The 19,765-nt window shown below is 43.1% G+C and overlaps 1 protein-coding gene across 8 annotated transcripts in view; it reads right to left on the bottom strand.

Moving 5' to 3' along the window:
- Positions 1-19,765, bottom strand: part of pip5k1ba (phosphatidylinositol-4-phosphate 5-kinase, type I, beta a) — a 224,633-nt gene that overhangs the window by 41,155 nt on the left and 163,713 nt on the right. For 6 of the 8 annotated variants that reach the window (XM_085992127.1, XM_085992146.1, XM_085992136.1 and 3 more), the window contains 4 exons: positions 16,696-16,779; positions 14,734-14,782; positions 9,418-9,502; positions 8,165-8,323 (listed from right to left, as the gene is read on the bottom strand). In XM_085992127.1, the coding sequence (XP_085848253.1) occupies positions 8,165-8,323; positions 9,418-9,502; positions 14,734-14,782; positions 16,696-16,779 (377 nt within the window). Of the gene's footprint in view, positions 1-2,620; positions 2,734-8,164; positions 8,324-9,417; positions 9,503-14,733; positions 14,783-16,695; positions 16,780-19,765 lie in introns of all 8 variants that reach the window. The other 2 variants (XM_085992151.1, XM_085992165.1) reach the window with 2 other exon arrangements.

The following is a 19,765-nucleotide window of genomic DNA, read 5'->3' as shown; positions in this document are numbered from 1 at the left end:
TTGATTTTAAAACTTTCATCTGTGTGTTCAAATCCCTCCATGGCCTCGCCCCCTCCCCATCGCTGTAACCTCCTCCAGCCCTACAACCCTCCAAGATCTCTGCGCGCCTCCAATTCTGGCCTCTTGCGCATCCCTAATTTTAAATCGCTCCACCATTGGCAGCCGCGCTTTCAGCTGCCTAGGCCTTAAACTCTGGAATTCCTTCCCTAAACACCTCTCTCCTCCTTTAAGACGCTCCTTAAAACCTACCTCTTTGACTAAGCATCTGCCCCAATATCTCATGTGGCTCGGTGCCAAATTTTGTTTGATAAATCACTCCTGTGAAGTGCTTGGGGACGTTTTACTATGTGAAAAGGTGCTATAGAAATGCAAGTTGTTGTTGTTATTATGATAGACCCTGGATGATCTGTATCTTAACTCCATATCCCTTAATACCCTTCCGTAACAAAAATCTATCAATCTCAGTTTTTAAACTTTCAATTGACCCCCAGTCTCAGCAGCTTTTATTTTTAGGTTGGGGGGGGGGGGGGGGCGGGGGGCTGTAAAAAAAGAGTTCCAGATTTCCAGCACCATGTGAGTGTGAAGAGAGTCATGTTCCTCTTTGAAACAAAAGTTTTGTGCTTTATTACGTTATAAATTTACCACATTAATGCAGAGAGTTGTTGGAGCACGGAATGCTTTGGTTGATGCTGAAACGAAGAACCTTGTGCAAATAATGGATTAAACATTTTAGGCATCCGAGGATACAGAGCAGTGGGATTGGTTTTGGATTGCTTCAGCAAGTAGCCAGCACAGGCATGATGTGCTGAATGGCCTCCTAATGTATCCAGTACTTGCTATGGTGCCATCTGGGTCTTTTCAATAAACAGTCTTTAGATAAAGCAGCACAACTGATTTTAACTGCACAATTACGTGATACAGATGTGCACCGAAATAGTAATTGCAAACTAAAGACAAATGTTCATCAGCGTAAGCACATGTGCTGATACAAGACTTTCAAATGTAATTTGCCACCGTGTCTTAGATTAGCTGGATAGTCAAAAGACACCCATCCGAATATTTACGCCTATCTAACAGAGTTTGATTCAATATGAAAGGATTGTAGATTCAGAGGCGGAACTTTCAACTTCGTTGGGGGTGTAAAATGGGCGATAGCGGATTAGCCACCCGCTCTGCACCCAGTCCGATTCTCCTTTCCACTGAAGCCGATGGGACGAGGGGGTATAACATGCGGCTGACGCACTACCGCCAGAATTACACCCCCTACCCAAGTAATAACTTCCCCCATAGCTTTTTTTTTAAATGATAGCATTTATAACAAACCAACCGTGGCTTTTTACTGAAGTGGGATAGTCACATTCTAAAAGTATTTGACATTAATATTACATAGCATTTGCAGCACGGAAACAGGCTATTTGACCCAACAGGTCTATGCCGGTGTTTATGCTCCACACGAGCCTCCTCCCACCCCTCTTCATCTCACCCTATCACCATATCCTTCTATTCCTTTCGCCCTCCTGTGTTTATCGAGCTTCCCCTTAAATGCATCTATACTATTCACCTCAACCACTCCCTCTGGTAGTGTGTTCCACATTCTAACCACACTCTGGGTAAAGAAGTTTCTCCTGAATTCCCTATTGGATTTATTAGTGACTCTCTTATATTTCTGGCCCCTAGTTTTGATCTCCCCCACAAGTGGAAACATCTTCTCTATTTCTACGCCTACCCTATCGAACCCTTTCATAACTTTAAAGGCCTCTATCAAGAAAAAAAGAACTTGTATTTATATAGCGCCTTTCTAGACCTCAGGATGTCCCAAAGCGCTTTACAGCCAATGAAGCACTGTGACTGTTGTAATGAAGGAAACACAGCAACCAATTTGTGCATAGCAAGATCCCACAAACAGCACTGAAATAACGACCAGGAAATCAGTGTTGGTTGAGGGATAAACATTGGCTAGGGCACCAGGGTTAACTCGCCTGCACTTCATCCACCCCATGGTTTTTTTTTTTTTACATCCACCTGAGGGGGCAGACGGGGTCTCTGTTTAACGTCTTCTCCGAAAGACGTCACCTCTGACAGTGCGGCACTCCCTCAGCACTGCACTGGGAGTGTCAGCCTAGATTTTTGTGCTCAAGTCTCTGGAGTGGAACTTAAACCAACAACCTTCTGCCTCAGAGGCAAGAGTGCTACCCACTGAGCCACCGCTGACATTACACAGTATAGAACTAAAGCATACAGATCAGAAAGTCCTAGGGTTGATTTCTCTTGTTGATCTTCCTATAGTGCCAATCACTATCTTACCCGAGGTAGTACTTGGAATGCTGTAATTGCCCTCAACACTACCGGCCTAGCGAAGGTCAAACTAGCCAGGCTCCTGGTCGCTATCTGATGATTCATGCTAGAAACTGCGGATGTTAGCTGAGAATAAGATCATGCGGTGAGGTCTCCCCCAGTCAAGTAGCCTGCTGACGCGCACTACCTTGTGAATTAGATAGGTGCTGTCAGCCCCCTGGTACCCTATGAATCTGTAACCACGCAAAAGCCTTAAAGGGCTGAAGTAAATGTGTATAAAAGAAATACAAACAGAATAGCTCTTCTGACTCATTATGCCACTTACGTTATATATCCTCCACAGATTTTGCGGTAAGTTTCTCTTTCGTCATCCTCCTTCTCTTTCTAGAGAAAAGAGTCCCAGCCTGTTCAGTCTTTTATTAATTTGCTTTCTGTTGACTTGATTATACATTTTAAATTAAAATGATTATTTTTCTCAATTTCATGCTGCAGTGCCCAAGTTTGTTTTTGAAATCAATTATTAAAAGACATTATGTACCAAGTATCACAATAGACTCATTAGCATAATTAAATCCATGGGATTAAAGGGACAGTGTCTGCATTAATACAAAATTGGTTAAGGGACAGAAAGCAGAGTAATGGTGAACGGTTGTTTTTCCAGACTGGAGGGAAGTGTGTTCCTCAGGGGTCAGTGTTGGGACCATTGCTCTTTTTGATATATATTAATGACCTGGACTTGAGTATACAGGGTACAATTTCAAAGCTTGCAGCTGACACGAAATTCAGAAATGTAGTAAACAGTGAGGAGGTTAGTAACAGACTTCAAGAGGACATAGACTGGTGAAATGGGCAGACAAAATTTAACGCAGAGAAGTGATTCATTTTGGTAGGAAGAATGAGAAGAGCCAAGACCAGCTAAATGGTACAATTTTAAAGGGGGACTGCAAGAACGGAGACACCTGGGGGTGTATGTACACAAGTCTTAAGGTGGCAGGACAAGTGGAGAAGTCTGCTAAAAAAGCATATGGGATCCTTGGCTTTATTAATAGAGGAATACAGTACAAAAGCAAGGAAGTTATGCTGAACCTTTATAAATCACTGGTTAGGCTCCAGCTGGAGTGTTGTGGCCAATTCTGGGCACCACACTTTAGGAAGGATGTCAAGGCCTTAGAGAGGGTGCAGAGGAGATTTACCAGAATGGTACCAGGGATGAAAGACTTTAGGTATATGGTGAGAATAGAGAAGCTGGGATTGTTCTCCTTAGAGCAGAGAAAGTTATGGGGAGATTTGATAGCGGTGTTAAAATTCTTGAAAGGTTTTAATAGAGTAAATAAGGAGACACAGTTCCTAGTGGCAGGAGGGTCGGTAACCAGAGGACACCGATTTAAGGTACTGTACTTGGGAAAAGAACCAGAGGCGACATGAGTAAAAAAAATTCAGCAGCGAGTTATGATGATCTGGAACGCACTGCCTGAAAGAGCGGTGGAAGCAGATTCAATAGTAACTTCCAAAAGGGAATTGGATAGATACTTGAAGGGGGAAAATTGCAGGAATATGGGGAAAGAGCTGGTTTTGGTGGGGGGGGGGGGGTGCGGTGGGACTAATTGGATAGCTAAGGGACTTTCATTTATTAAGTGGGGGTTGGGAGAATTCTTTTTCACCCAGATGGTGGTGGGAGTCTGGAACTGACTGCCTGAAATGGTTGAAGAGGCAGAAGCCCTCATCGCATTTAAAAAATACTTGGATATGCACTTGAAGTGCCATAATCTACAAGGCTACGGACCAAGTGCTGGAAGGAGGGATTAGGCTGGATAGCTCTATTTCGGCCGGCACGACACAATGGGCCGAATAGCCTCCTTCTGTGCCGTAAACTTCTACAATTCTAGGAGTTTATTTACAAACAGCATCACTATATTACTCAGGTTCCCGACTCTCTTAAGGAGCTGACAGCAGCTTATTGTGCAAAGAGGTACCTCACTTGTACATCAAACAAGAGGCTATAGAATTCAGTTCTGAAGCATTTGAAATACAACAAAGACATTATTTTAATTCAAAAATGTGAAGTAATTGTGTACTATCCTACTTTGAAATGAAGATGAATACAACACACAAGTGTCAGGAAGAGTTATAGCCAAGCATTGTCCGCAGGTGTGGCTCCATAGCCAATACATGAAGCACATCACCAGCCGCATATACCTGCTGTCCATTTGCAATTGGCTATTTTTCTCCTATAGATTCTAGAACGGTTCCCGTGGATTGGAAAGTAGCAAATGTAACCCCACTATTTAAGAAAGGAGGGAGAGAGAAAACGGGGAACTACAAACCAGCTAGCCTGACATCAGTAGTAGGGAAAATGCTAGAATCCATTATTAAGGAGGTGGTAACAGGGCACTTAGAAAATAATAATAGGATTTATAAAAGGGAAATCGTGTTTGACAAATCTGTTAGAGTTTTTTGAGGTTGTAACTAGCAGAATAGATAAGGGGGAACCAGTGGATGTGGTGTATTTGGATTTTCAGAAGGCATTCGATAAGGTGCCACACAAGAGGTTATTAAACAAAATTAGGGCTCATGGGATTAGGGGTAATATACCAGCATCGATTGAGGATTGGTTAACGGACAGAAAACAGAGTAGGAATAAAATGTCATTTTCAGGTTGGCAGGCTGAAACTAGTACGGTACTGCAAGGATCAGTACTTGGGCCTCAGATATTCACAATTTGCATCAATGATTTGGGTGAGGGGACCAAATGTAATATATCCAAGCTTACTGATGATACAAAGCTGGGTGGGAATGTAAGTTATGAGGAGGATGCAAGGAGGCGTCAAGGGGCTATAGACAGGCTAAGTGAGTGGGCAAGAACATGACAAATGGAATATAATGTGGAGAAATGTGAAGTTATCCACTTTGGTAGGAAAAATAGAAAAGCAGAGTATTTTTTAAAATGGTGAGAGATTGGGAAATGTTGGTGTTCAGGGGGACCTGGGTGTCCTTGGACACAAATCACTGGAAGTTAACAAGCAGGTACAGCAAGCAATTAGGAAAGCAAATGGTAAGTTGGCCTTTATTACAAGAGGATTTGTGTACAAGAGTAAAGACGTCTTACTGCAATTATGTAGGGCCCTGGTGAGACCACACGTGGCGCAGTGTACACAATTTTGGTCTCCTTACCTAAGGAAGGATATACTTGCCATAGAAGGAGTGCAACGAAGGTTCACCAGACTGGTTCCTGGGATGGGGGGGGGGGGGGGGGGAAATTGTCCTAGGAGGAGAGACTGAGTAGACTAGGCCTATATTCTCTAGAGTTTAGAAGAATGAGGTGTCTAGAACTAGGGGGCATAGTCTCAGGATAAGGGGTAGGCCATTTAAGACTGCAATGAGGAGGAATTTTTTCACTGAGGGTTGTGAATCTTTGGAATTCTCTACCCCAGAGGGCTGTGGAAGCTCAGTCGTTGAGTCTCAGCCGTTGAGTATATTTAAGGCAGAGATCGATAGATTTTTGAATAATATGGGAATCAAGGGATATGGGGATAGTGCAGGAAAGTGGAGATGAGGAAGATCATCAGCTATGATCTTACTGAATGGCGGAGCAGGCTCGAAGGGCCAAATGGCTTACTCCTGCTCCTATTTCTTGTGTTGCTCAATTTCCAAACTGGTCTTCTTTCTGGCTGTAGAATTATGGCTTTGATGTGTCTAGCCCAACAGACTGCATCTGTACAACAAGGACTGCAGTGCCAGTTATGTTATGTGCTGCAGCACTTTCGCATTTATCATTCTGTCTTGCCACTTAATTTTCCTGAAAAGTTGTACGCATCCTCAGTGGATCCCATGCTGATGGTAAAGAATGTACAGCACAGAAAGAGGTCATTTGGCCCAACTGGTCCAGCTCGTTGTTTATGCTCCACACCAGCCTCTTCACACCCCTCTTCATCTCACCCTATGAACATATCCTTCTAAAGAGTCCAGGTTTTGCAGCCATATGCAAGTATAATGAGCACAATCGCAGTCTACATCCACAGCCTAGCTTTGGGCTGCACTAGTTCCAAACACGATGGTACAAACAGCCATTAACCACTTTGTTGTAGCTGTTGATTTTCTGCTCCAGCCACAGATCGAGTCCAAGTACGTAGCTAAATTTGTAAAATTGTCTGTGGCATTTAGCTTTGTGTTCCCATCGTGATCTTGGATTCACTGCAAGGCTGACCCCAGTGCAGTCTCCGGCACGACTTCAATCCTTTTCTTTCGAAGCTGAAGGTCAGTCCTCAACAGAAGCCTAACTGATAAAGCAATCAATAGTTTGTTGTGGATCAGCTTCAGAATAAGCTGCCATAAACAAATAAAAGCTCACAAATTGTTGCCTTATCTTAGTTTTGGCCTTTAATTTACTGATTGTTGAAAATGCTGCCATCCGTTTGGAATTGCATTTAGGTAGCCTTGTTCAAATCTGTTGCGCCATCATCCAGAATGCAGCACTGCTTCATATCATTTGTCATAGGGATGCAGCTTTAGTAATTACCGCACACTTGGAGTTGCTTGATTATTTTAACGATCTTATCAAGGAACTCAAACTTTCCATTAACCGAGTCAAAGGTCTTTGTGACGTTAAGATCAAGGTTTCTCATTTTTCTAGACTCTTCTCCCGCGGGTTTCCAGGAGGTCTTGCCGAATTTAACGGCAACACCCGATTTAAATTTTTTGAATGGTTCCCCGACCGCAGTCAGCCAGATTGCTTGCTGGGCCCAGGGGTTGGGGAGGGGGGGGGGGGGTGGGGGGAGGGAAGCACTGCTGCTCCTCTTGGCGTACAGTGCTGGAAAGGCACTTACCTGTTCCACCCAGCCGCTCTCACTTCTCTTCAGATGCCAGGTTTTCCCAAGGCCTGGAAATCTCGGCCCCCAGGAGTTAAATGTCAAATTTGAGACAAGCAGCCACATTAAAATATTTGTCAGTTGCTCCCTTCTCCCGCAACCCGCCTCCACTAAAACCGGAACTGGGCGCGTTGGAAGCCGGCTGGCCCTTGTAAAAAAAAAAAAAAAAAGCTAACCACCTGTCCTTGGGGGGGTTAGAATTCCTCCCCCCCCCCCCCCCCCCCCCCAACCCACCAGAGTATCAGGATGAAACATTCCCAGTTGCAGAATAAAGCTCCCTCTGACCCATGTTATTTTACATTGGGCCTTTAGTCAGAGGGAAAACTTAACCCTATAAATCCACTCTGGATACAAACGCTGACCCCAGAGGACAAAAGGGCAACGTTGTAACCCATTGTGCCACCAAGCCTCTTGAGAAATAACGTTTTACGTTGAAGTCCCAACTTATTTCTGTCCAAAGTCAATGGATACATACCCACAAACATGTACAGGAGTTTGACCTCACCAAATACCATGGAAACCGTTTATAAGAGGAAGCCCATTTCTAAGCTCAGTGAGGTTACAAGCTAGAGTTCAAATATAAAATGTTTACAGGCACATGGCTTAAAGCAGTTATATATCCTAGAATACATGTTTTCAAAAAGAACCCAGAAATTGAGAAGAAAATCAGCTACCACATTGTCTGAAAATCCAAAAAAGATATTAAAATTACTGATGTGTGATTACTTCATACAGGAGTGTAGCATGTGGGACTGCTCCAAGCATACCACTGTTTAAATTAGTATAACAGAAAGTTTGATTAAAAACCTATTGAATGTTTTAAGACTAAGGTTGCAATGCTCCATCAACAATTTCATAATCTAAATTCTAGTGGAAAGGAGGATTAAACAGCCAGCACCTCCCATTTATATGGGGGAGAGAAACTGCACATTAACCCTAGATCAATTAAGCTCTGGATAACAATTAATGTCGAACTAAAGTTAAACACAAGTACCATGCATTACCTTCCTCATCAAGGCTACAATAGCTCCTGGTTCCAGACAGCATCTCGTTCTTCCCTTCAGTTGGATCCTGTATTGGTCCAGAGGCTGGAACTTCCTGTCCTATATATTTAACAACCGGAATGGAATTACGAGCCTTCTTCGAAGGAGATGATCGCAAAGCTGTGTCAATGAAAACAGGACAACTATACAATTTCATCTGAAAGACGACATATGAAATACTTAAATTCATGTCAATATATGGCAGCATTGAAGGCTTCCCTCTTGGAGAGAGAAGACAGTTCTCAATGCTACCACATATTTGTACTAACTTATGCAGGGTACAGTTCCACATGACTTTTTTTGTAAAATTTGATTCACTGGGTGAACGTAAAAGACTTTCTTTCCACAGGTCGGAATACAATTGCAATCTAACCACATGCGGGTTTGAAACAGGAGCAGTTATTGAATAATCGCCCAAGAGTAACCCTGCGTTGTTACTGACAATTTCTCTGCATGTTAGGATGAAAAAGTTAGTGTTCCCTTCCCTTCAAACTCACTGTCGCCATCACAAACTCTCAGAAAACTATCTCTTACTGCACCATTTTGACGTTTCTATTTCCTTTTAGTTCATTTTGACACTGAAATGGCTTCTATTCCTGTGATTCATCAGCCCTGTAAAGCCTCTACTGGACCCGAACCAATTAAATGGTGACTTCTTTCAGAATAGTGGATAACAATAAAACTATCTTGTGAAATAACTTTAGTTATGTGGAGACGCGAGAGAAACTGGGATTGTGCTCCTTAGAGCAGAGAATGTTAAGGGGAGATGCAAGAGGTGTTCAAATTTATGAAGGGCTCAGATAGAGTAAATAAGGAGAAACGGTTTCCACTGGCAGGAGGGTTGGTAACCAGAGGACACAGATTTAAGGTAATTGGCAAAAGAACCACCGAGGAGTCGAGAAGAATTTTTTTCCCCCAAATACGCGAGTTGTGTGATCTGGAATGCACTCTCTAAAAGGGTGGTGGAAGCAGATTCAATAGTAACTTTCAAAAGGGGAATTGGATATATAATTGAAAAGGAAGCATTTGCAGGGTATGTGGAAAGAGCAGAGGAATGGGACTAATTGGATAGCTCTTTCAAAGAGCCGGCACAGATGGGCCGAATGGTCTCCTTCTGTGCTGTGTGATTCTATGAAAAAGCATCCAAATACTGTTATCAGCATATTTAAACAAGCAGGCAACAGTGAAATATCAACAATTTTCCCGATACTCACACAGGGTCTTCTTAAATACTCTACTGCTCATGAATTTCAAGAACCGATCAGCGTAGAATCCGGGCCTATGGACTGACACAGAGTCCTATGGAAAGATAAAAGGGACCTGTAAATAATGTATAACCTATGTCCCACCATACAATGGCTCAGCAAAATAGTGCCCCTAGGAGCTATGGCAATAAAAGAAACCGCCATACCCTGATTGCCCAGGGATCCAAATAGACATTATTCAGTTTCATTTCTCTTGACATTGCCACTGTGCGTAATGACCACATAGGAACATTCTTGCTGGTTGTGCAATTTTCCCTCCCTCCTCCAACCAAGTCATTTCTTCAGTCTGCTTGTCTTCATGCTTCTGCTGCTGTGAATGCTTGCACCAGACCTCTGCTAAAGCCTCTTTTTTTTGGGGAGTGATTGCTATAAAGCACGTAGTACCACCAAGACAGAACATGCCCGGTCAGTTTCCCCCACTCTTTGCAAGATGCTGCCACAGCCCCCTGTTGCCACAGTGGAGATCAGGAAGGGAGTGGGACAAATTGAACCCACGCCCTCCGATTCCATGATGCTGTGCGTTTGTGTTCCAGTGTCAAAGTGCTGCCCCTTCAAAGATTCTTCACATCTGAATGATTAGACTCTAGTGCCAAACTCTGCAGCAAACTGCAGATTTGAGAGATATGGTGCTATGAATTGCTTTTAAATGACAGTCTTAAACCGATTACATCAATAAATAATATTATACTCCTGCTGTCAGACTGTATGAATGTCAATAGTCTTCCATTCTCAATCTGTGTACATATATAAGGTCCATGCCCAAGAAAATAGTTCTACTCACAATGTCATCACTTGTACTGATTGGAACTAATTCTTTACTAGTTTCTTAACCTCAATCTCCCTTATTTGAGTCATGGAGCTAGTTTAAAATTCTAGCTACCATTTATTAGATTGCTATCTTGATAGAACCCGAGAGTAACTACTCCACATTTCAATGAAGGCCACTTTGCCTGTAATGAAAGGTGTACATTGAGAATGGCATCCACTGAAGTACGAAATTCGTAATAAGGTGGATGAATTAGCTGCGCAAGTAGATGTAAACGGATATGATATAATTGGGATTACGGAAACATGGCTCCAGGGTGACCAAGGCTGGGAACTCAACATCCAGGGGTATTCAATATTCAGGACAGGCAAAAAGGAAAAGGAGGTGGGGTAGCATTGCTGGTTAAAGAGGAGATTAACACAATAGTAAGGAAGGATATTAGCTCTGATGATGTGGAATCTGTATGGGTAGAGCTGAGAAATACCAAGGGGCAGAAAACGTTAGTGGGAGTTGTATACAGACCCCCAAACAGTAACGCTAAGGTTGGGGATAGCATTAAACGGGAAATTAGAGACGTGTGCAATAAGGGCACAGAGGTAATCATGGGTGACTTTATTCTACATATAGATTGGGCTAACCAAATTAGTAATAATACTGTGAAGGAATTATTCCTGGAGTGTATACGGGATGGTTTCCTGGACCAATATGTTGAGGAACCAACTAGAGATCAGGCCATCTTAGACTGGGTATTATGTAATGAGAAAGGATTCATTAGCAATCTTGTTGTGCGAGGCCCCTTGGGGCGGAGCGATCATAATATGATCGAATTCTTCATTAAGATGGAGAGTGAAGTATTTGACTCAGAGACTAGGGTCCTGAATTTAAATAAAGGAAACTACGATGGTATGAGGCGCGAGTTGGGTAGGATGGATTGGGGAACGTTACTTAAAGGGTTGATGGTGGATAGGCAATGGCAAACATTTAAAGATCGCATGGATGAGCTACAGAATTTGTTCATCCCTGCTTGGCATAAAAATAAAACAAAAAAGGTGACTCAACCGTGGCTAACAAGGGAAATTAGGGATAGCATAAGATCCAAGGAGAGGACATATAAATTGGCCAGAAAAAGCAGCAAACCTGAGGATTGGGAGCAGTTTAGGATTCAGCAAAGGAAGACAAGGGATTCATTAAGAGGGGGAAAATAGAGTACGAGAGTAAGTTTTCAGGGAACATAAAAACTGACTGTAAAAGTTTTTATAGATATGTGAAGAGAAAAAGATTGGTGAAGTCAAGCATAGGTCCCTTGCAGTCAGAATCAGGGGAATTTATAATGGGGAACAAAGAAATGGCTGACCAATTAAATACATACTTTGGTTCTGTCTTCACAAAGGAGGACACAAATAACCTCCCAGAGATGTCAGGGAACATAGGGTCTAATGAGAGGGTGGAACTGAATGAAATCAGTATTTGTAGGGAAATGGTGTTAGGGAAATTGAAGGGATTGAAGGCCAATAAATCCCCAGGGCCTGATAATCTACATCCTAGGGTACTTAAGGAAGTGGCCCTAGAAATAGTAGATGCATTGCTGGTCATCTTCTAAAATTCTATAGACTCTGGAACAGTTCCCATGGATTGGAAGGTAGCTAATGTTACCCCACTATTCAAAAAAGGTGGTAGAGAGAAAATGGGGAATTATAGACCGGTAAGCCTGACATCGGTAGTGGGGAAAATGCTAGAGTCCATTATAAAAGATGTAATAGCAGAGCACTTGGAAAACAGTGACAGGATCGGACAAAGTCAACATGGATTTACAAAAGGTAAATCGTGCTTGACTAATCTACTGGAATTTTTTGAGGATGTAATTGGTAGAATAGATAAGGGAGAACCAGTGGATGTGGTGTATTTGGACTTTCAGAAGGCTTTCGATAAGGTCCCACATAAGAGATTAGCGTGTAAAGTTAAAGCACAAGGGATTGGGGGCAAGGTCCTGACTTGGATAGAGAACTGGTTGGCAGACAGGAAGCAAAGAGTTGGAATAAACGGGTCTTTTTCCGAGTGGCAGACAGTGACTAGTGGGGTAACCCAGGGATCGGTGCTAGGACCCCAGCTATTCACAATATATATTAATGATCTAGACGAGGGAACTAGATGTAATATCTCCAAGTTTGCAGACGACACAAAGCTGGGTGGGCGTGTGTGCTGTGAAGAGGATGCCGAGAAACTCAGTATGATTTGGACAGGTTGGGTGATTGGGCAGAAGCATGGCAGATGCAGTATAATGTGGATAAATGCGAGGTTATCCACTTTGGTGGCAAAAACAGGAAGGCAGATTATCTGAACGGCAATAGATTGGGAAAAGGGGGAAGTGCAACGAGACCTGGGTGTCCTTGTGCACCAGTTGCTGAAGGTAAGCATGCAGGTGCAGCAGGCGGTTAAGAAGACAAATGGTATGTTGGCCTTCGTAGCGAGAGGATTAGAGTATAGGAACAAGGATGTCTTGCTGCAGTTGTACAGGGCCTTGGTGAGGCCACACCTTGAGTATTGTGTGCAGTTTTGGTCGCCTTATCTGAGGAAGGATGTTCTTGCCATGGAGGGAGTGCAGCGAAGATTCACCAGACTGATACCTGGGATGGCAGGAATGACATATGGAGAGTGTTTGGGTCGATTGGGCTTATACTCGCTGGAGTTTAGAAGAATGAGAGGGGATCTCATTGAAACTTATAAAACTCTAACAGGACTAGACAGACTAGGTGCAGGAAGGATGTTCCCGATGGTGGGGGAGTCAAGAACCAGGGGTCACAGTCTAAAGATAAGCGGTAAGCCATTTAGGACTGAGATGAGGAGGAACTTCTTCACCCAGAGAGTGGTGAACCTGTGGAATTCTCTACCACAGAAGGCAGTTGAGGCCAATTCATGAAATATATTCAAGAAGGAGTTAGATATATTTCTTAAGGCTAAAGGGATCAAGGGATATGGGGAGAAGGCAGGGACAGGGTACTGAGTTTGGATGATCAGCCATGATCTCATTGAATGGCAGAGCAGGCTGGAGGGGCCGAATGGCCGACTCCTGCTCCTATCTTCCATGTTTCTATGAAATATGGACTTTGAACACGAGAGTAGAAATTCCGATCGGTGAAGTTCATGCACAAATGCTCAACATGCTAGTACTATTTCTCCAAATGGGTTATTTTTATACGGATGGTTAACCAGTCTATTTCAAATGGGCTAACAGCCGAATATAAATAATGCAGGCTTGAATGTAGTATGAATGCATTAAGTTTACTGATAGTGAAAGCAGCAAGAGAGGAACATCATAAATGTCACAGTATTTAAAGAAATATGGTGGCGAAATTTCTGTGGTTGATCATTTTGATGAAAAAGTTGGCGAGTATGATGAAGGATCCCACTTTGTACTCATGCCAACTTATTCCACTTGAGCCTTTGAGGATGACGGCTAGTCATAATCAGGAAGAGGACATTCTGAACAATTAGTAAAGACCGTTATCCTCGCAAACCACCATTACAAAGACTGCAGATTAGAAAGCAGCAAACTGGTTGATATTAAATATATATACGCATGTTAAAAAGACCCATACACAATGCTAGCTAGAGCCTAATCATTTCAGCTCTCAGGACATCCCCCCCTCCCCCCTGCAAGAAACAGTGTTGCTCATGGGTCATTAATAAGATAGTCACTAATAAATCCAATAGGGAATTCAGGAGAAACTGTTTTTACCCAGAGAGTGGTGAGAATGTGGCACTCGCTACCACAGGGAGTGGTTGAGGTGAATAGCACAGATGGATTTAAGGGGAAGCTAGATAAATACATGAGGGGAGAAAGGAATAGAAGGATAGGTTTGGATGAAGTAGGGTGGGAGGAGGCTTGTGGAACATAGACCAGTTGGGCCGAAATGTGCTGTAAATTCTATGTACAGGAAACTTTGGTTTATCCAGAGCTTATATGTCCGGAATACTCGATCTAACGGCAAAAATCAGGAGCCGTTTTCTATAAGTTTTTTTAGTTCTCGTTGCTTTTTTTTCCCCCCAGTCAGGCACTGCAAGGTCTGTAGCTATAGCAACAGCTTCAGCTAGAGATGCTTGCAGTTGCAGCCGACTGTTTAGAAGTTACAGTGTTTGTTGTCAGATACGGAGATGAAAACCTCCGTATGCTTCAACATTAACTTTGTATGTCCGGCAGTTTTGGTAGATCGGCAACACGCCAGTCCCGTCGGTGCCGGATATCACAAAGTTTCCTGTAATGTAATTATACAGCTGGCTCATTTATGGAATACATCCATATACTGCTTGGAGTATGCATATTTTCATATTCTTACAATTTTACACAGAATTACAATAATTGAAATATGCTGAGTGTTTCCTCCTACTTCCCCATGGGCCACTTTCCTTTTGTCTCTGCTGTTAAGTACAGTACATTTAGTAATTACATCCTTTCAGTTACTGCTTTTTTGGTCATAAAGATTAATGAAATGCAAACCTACTCCATCATAGACAAGTGCTTTCCAAGAGTGTTCTAGCTTCTTGATGAACCTTTTGGGGGGAGAAAAAATAATCAGTTAAGTATTTGAAAACAGAAACTAATTGCAACTACGGTTCGCTGGTTTGAATATGCATATTAAAAAATTAATGTAGGATATTGGTCCAGAGATTTAACATTGGAGTATTGTAATGTGCAAACGTGATTAAAAAAAAACTTTATCAAAGTGAATTTGTGTGCTCAAGCTGAGCGATGAGGAATACCAAGGAATGAAACCTTCCATTTCAGGCACTCGGTGTTATTATTAAACACTTCCAGGTCAGCACAGTCAGCTACACAGTAAAGATCCCCTTTCTCTGCCCTCAACATTATTCTTAAATCTCAGGAACACTTCCCTTCCCCAGTGTAGCTGTGTGAATGTTCTTTCTGTTGGTCACATCAGGCACCCTTGCGTGTGGGGATGAAATGACCAATTTAGCACCACTTGGCAGGTTTGTGCTGAACCTGGTATGGGAAGTGGTCTACATGCTGGCCCCAGATCCCAGTTCTTGGCAACTCAACGCCATTAGTATTTTTATTTCTTATCGGCTGGTTTGTCTTTTCTGAATTTTTGTCAGCCTCGCTTCCCTGCTGGATAAATCCCATTCAGAACTCCAGCATTGGAGAGAGTCAGCAATTTGAGATAGATGTGCAAATTAAATGGAAATATTAATGGCCCAGAAATTCGGGTCTCCACGGGTGGGCCCACACGGGGCACTCACCCGTGGGCCCACACGGGGCACTCACCCGTGGGCCCACACGGGGCACTCACCCGTGGGCCCACATGGGGCACTCACCCGTAGGCCCACACGGGGTACTCACCCATAGGCTCAATGGAAGTGCCGGTTTTGTGCATGCACTGCGCATGCGCGGGAAACCGGCACTTCCGTTCCCCTGAAAGGGGTTCAGAGGTGGAACGCGTGCGCAGGAGAGGCAGCACGTGCGCATCAAACTTACGTTTTTTTTGCAGGTTTTCCCGGGAGGGTAAGTCTCCAGCAGTTACACTTTTAAAAAGCAGTCGCAAGGCCTGCTTTTTACAAGGTAAGTGGTGAATTAATTAAAATTAAAACATTTTTTCCACAGGTTTATTATTTTTAAATACTTTAAAGGAAGGTAAGTTTATTTTTAGCCCCGTTAGAAAATGTAATTCATTTTTTCAAAAATTTAAATTATTGTTTAAAATAGTTATTTCATGTAATTTATAGTTTATTTTAAAAATGTGATTAAAAAAAAAATTATTTGAAGATTTAGTGATGTTTTGGGGCTTATAGTATTTATAGGTTTGACAGGTCTTCCTGTCAAACTTCTGAATGAAGCATTCCCTGCTACCATTGGCTCTCCATGGCCCACATGATCCCAGGGGACACATCGAACTAACTGCGCCCCTGGGATACGCAAGCACTGCACGCCGGCAGTTGGAGGCGGCCCAGGATCGCAATTCCACGGGGGCCCACAGCTCAACGGCCGGCGCGGTAGGTAAGTGCAGGTCGGGGGCTTGCACCCGCGGGAAGCCCCCGACCCGAATTTCTGGGCCATTAATTTAATCATCATAGATGGTCCCCAAGGTTCTAAGTAGCCCACACTGGTGCGCATCCAAGGATGAGATTGGACACCCCTACTGTAAACCAGTAGAAACTAGAAGCATCCAGGACCTATATGGCTATGATTGGGGGGGGGGGGCGGGCAGAAATGGTCTGCACGCTGTCAGTGTGTACCAGATTCAAACACTTGTGGTCAAAGGAATGTTCTAATCCAATGTGCACCCATTTGCCAAGTGAAACCTTCATGAGAGAAATGCATTGGCCAACCCGTGGCTATGCTATAGCTGGAATCTTTACTTTCGCTGGCGTGAACAGCCAGCCTGAGACAGTGAAAATACGAACAATTTCCCACAGAACAAAAATAATTGTACTCATGCAGTCAATACCTGTAGGACTGTAGAATATCAATAATAGCCATGTAAAGTAGGAGTCTCTCTCCTTTACTATTTTTGGCTGGTATGCCACCCATTCTATAAAAAAGAAAAGAAAAATAAGTAATGTGAAAAAATAATAATAATGGCTAAAAATAATTAACAAGGGTGGAGAGAGAAATACAGGGGACAATTTTAACTTTGGCCGGTATCGAATTGGCCGCCAGATTTACACCCTACCCGATTTAACCTCAGTGACAATCGGACATGGTGTATAATGGGCGGCCAACTCAATATCGCCCAATGTTAAAGTTACTTCCCAGGAATCCTAGGATCTACAATAAATGTACCAGGAAAGCACTGAATTCCTGGTTAAATACAGTAGTCAATATTTAATTTTTGAAAATAACGAGTTGTCAAAAATGTTTCATCTAAAGGCCAGTATTTCCTTTGCGCTTGCTGGGTTACAGCTGGTGGCTGTTGTAGTTTGCTCCATCACCGCTTTTGTTCCAAATCCTAATATTAAAATCCCTCCCCCCCCCCCCCCGCCGCAGTTCCCTTCTCCATTCCGCCAACCTCTCACACTCCTCGCCTCCCATCAGACAATCCACCGCCATCTCCGCAGCTACTCCCATCCCCGTCAAACGGCATTGGCTCCCTCTCCCTGACGCACTGAATTCAAAATCCGCCCTGCCGCCCTCCATGACATTCCAGCATATGGCTCTAAAGACCACTACGAGACAGGCAGTGCCTCCCACATATTTCACACAGGAAGTCCTTTGCGCCCACTGGGTTACAGCTGACGGCTGTTTTAGTTTCCTCCGTCACTGCCATTGTTCTAAATGCTGAATGTGGTATTGCTCAAATGCTTTCTCCACTAGTTGAACAGCTGTACACCAATTCAGTCAATTTTGCCAGGTTCTACCATCCATCACCACTCACTGAACAATGGGACATGCCTGGGGAATGGAATACTTTCAACTTTTACAGATCAGCCATGATCTAATTGAATGGCAGAACAGGTGTGAGGAGCTGAATGGCCAACCCCTAATCCTATGTTCCTTTGAACCCAGTGTCAGTGTGAAACATTCCCATCTTGGGTATAACAATAACTTGTGTTATACAGTGCCTTTAAAGTAATAAATATCCCAAGGTGCTGCATATAGGAGAAAACAGATGGCAAACAGTGATGAAGACAGTGAAAAATACAGATTTTGAAGAGGCTTTTAATAGGCAGGCAGATAGAAGTAGCAAGGTGGAACGGTTTAAGGAAGGAATGTGGTGCAGTGGAGGAGATGCACAGGAGATCAGAGGGTACGATAGCATACTGGGCTAGTAATCCAGAGGCCTGGACTAATGCTCTGGAGACACGAGTTCAAATCCTATCACGGCAGCTGGGGAATTTAAATTCAGTTAAATAAAAGCTAAAAACCATCTGGTTCATTAATGTCCTTTAGGGAAGGAAATCTGCATATATGTGACTCCAGACCCACAGCACAGCAAGAGGGCAATGTGGTTGACTTTAAGTGCCCTCTGACAACTCAGTTGCAGTGATGTCCACATCCAAAGAATTTAAAAAGAGTTAGAAGACCAAAGAGCTGGAGAATATTAGAGGTATGGTGGGGTAGAGGACTTTGAATTCAATAATTTGGGAGACAGGGAGCCAGTTGGGAGTTTGTCTACTACGGATGGAACTTGGGAGGTCGATGAAGAGGACATTAAAGTAATAGGCACCGTATAACACAAGTTATTGTCTCTAGATCCATGAGGGGGATGAGACTTTAAATGGTTTCATGCAAAATCCCTTCAACCACCACAACCATCTTCCTTTATGCTTGGTATGACTCCAGCCAGTGGAGTGTTTCCCCCCCCCCGATTCCCATTGACTTCAGTATATGGATCCAAAGGTTGCTAGCCCACTGTACCTCTTTGTAAGGCTACTTTGAGAGGAGGTTATATTCTGCTGAATTATTACCTCATTTTAAATGTTATAAAAAGAGAGATTGCTTTTTACTACTGTACCATGCTTTAAAACTAACAGTTTTTGTACTTGTATTTTTCTCTCTACCAGTTGGGAGACATCTGTGCCGAACTTCCCCAGGTGTGACAGGAAGTGCCGATGATATGGTGGGTAGTGGGTAACACTCCCCAGTCACATCATCAGAAAACAATCACTTTCTGATGCCACATCCTGAGAGCTCCACACTAACTAAGTTGTCTACCTTTAGCAGTCTCCTCTTCATTCTTTAAATACAGTTCAACCCACACATGGTCTTCCAAACGAATTGGATATATACTTGAAGGAGAAAAATTGCTGGGCTATGGGGTAAGAGCAGGGGAGTGGGATTAATTGGACACTCTTTCAAAGAGCCGGCACAAGCACAATGGGCTGAATGGCCTCCTTCTGTGCTGCAAGATTATATGAACAATCTCGACATCAGATGAACCCAGCCCAGCACATTGTCCTTGCCAGGCCATATTGCAGGAAAGGCTTATTTTTGTTTCATGGTTCTGTCCTTTTGAAGGAGGGGCCAGCAGAGACTAGGGCCTTGATATTAACCCCCACCCCTCACCCCAATACTGGTGGGAGAGGGTTGGTTGGTTGGGGGCAGGGGAGGGTGGGGAAAGAAAATAAAAATTGAAAAACAGGGAATGCTTTAGTGAAATAGTTTTGCCGCGTTGGCTAAACTAAATCCAAAGGGTGAGAAAATGCATACCAAAAAAAAAAAGTAACAACCTTCTTCTTCATTCGTTTAATCTCCACTTACAAATCAATTATTCCAAAGTAATACAAGACAAACAAGTTACTGTAATGTAAAGGCTGACTTAGAACCTCCAAGGACATCTTGATTTTAATCAAAGTAAGTTTGTAAAATCATATACACTATTCCATGTAACCATCTTAACGTTAAGAATCAAGAGAAGCTCTTTGTACACTGGCCCATGACATGGACATATAATCACTCATGGGGAAAAAAAAGTTGAGGAGTAAAAGGTAATTCATCCCATCAATGCTCATCCTTCCAGCTCTATAGCTTACCCAGCCTTGCATCTAACTGCCTTTTGATTGCTCTCAATATGTTTG

This window comes from Somniosus microcephalus, chromosome 1, assembly GCF_052327205.1.
Source record: "Somniosus microcephalus isolate GS21.2 chromosome 1, FLI_Smic_1.0, whole genome shotgun sequence".
Classification (NCBI taxonomy): domain Eukaryota; kingdom Metazoa; phylum Chordata; class Chondrichthyes; order Squaliformes; family Somniosidae; genus Somniosus; species Somniosus microcephalus.
The sequence above is the reverse complement of the archived record's forward strand: the minus strand, read 5'-3'. Positions and strand labels throughout refer to the sequence as shown.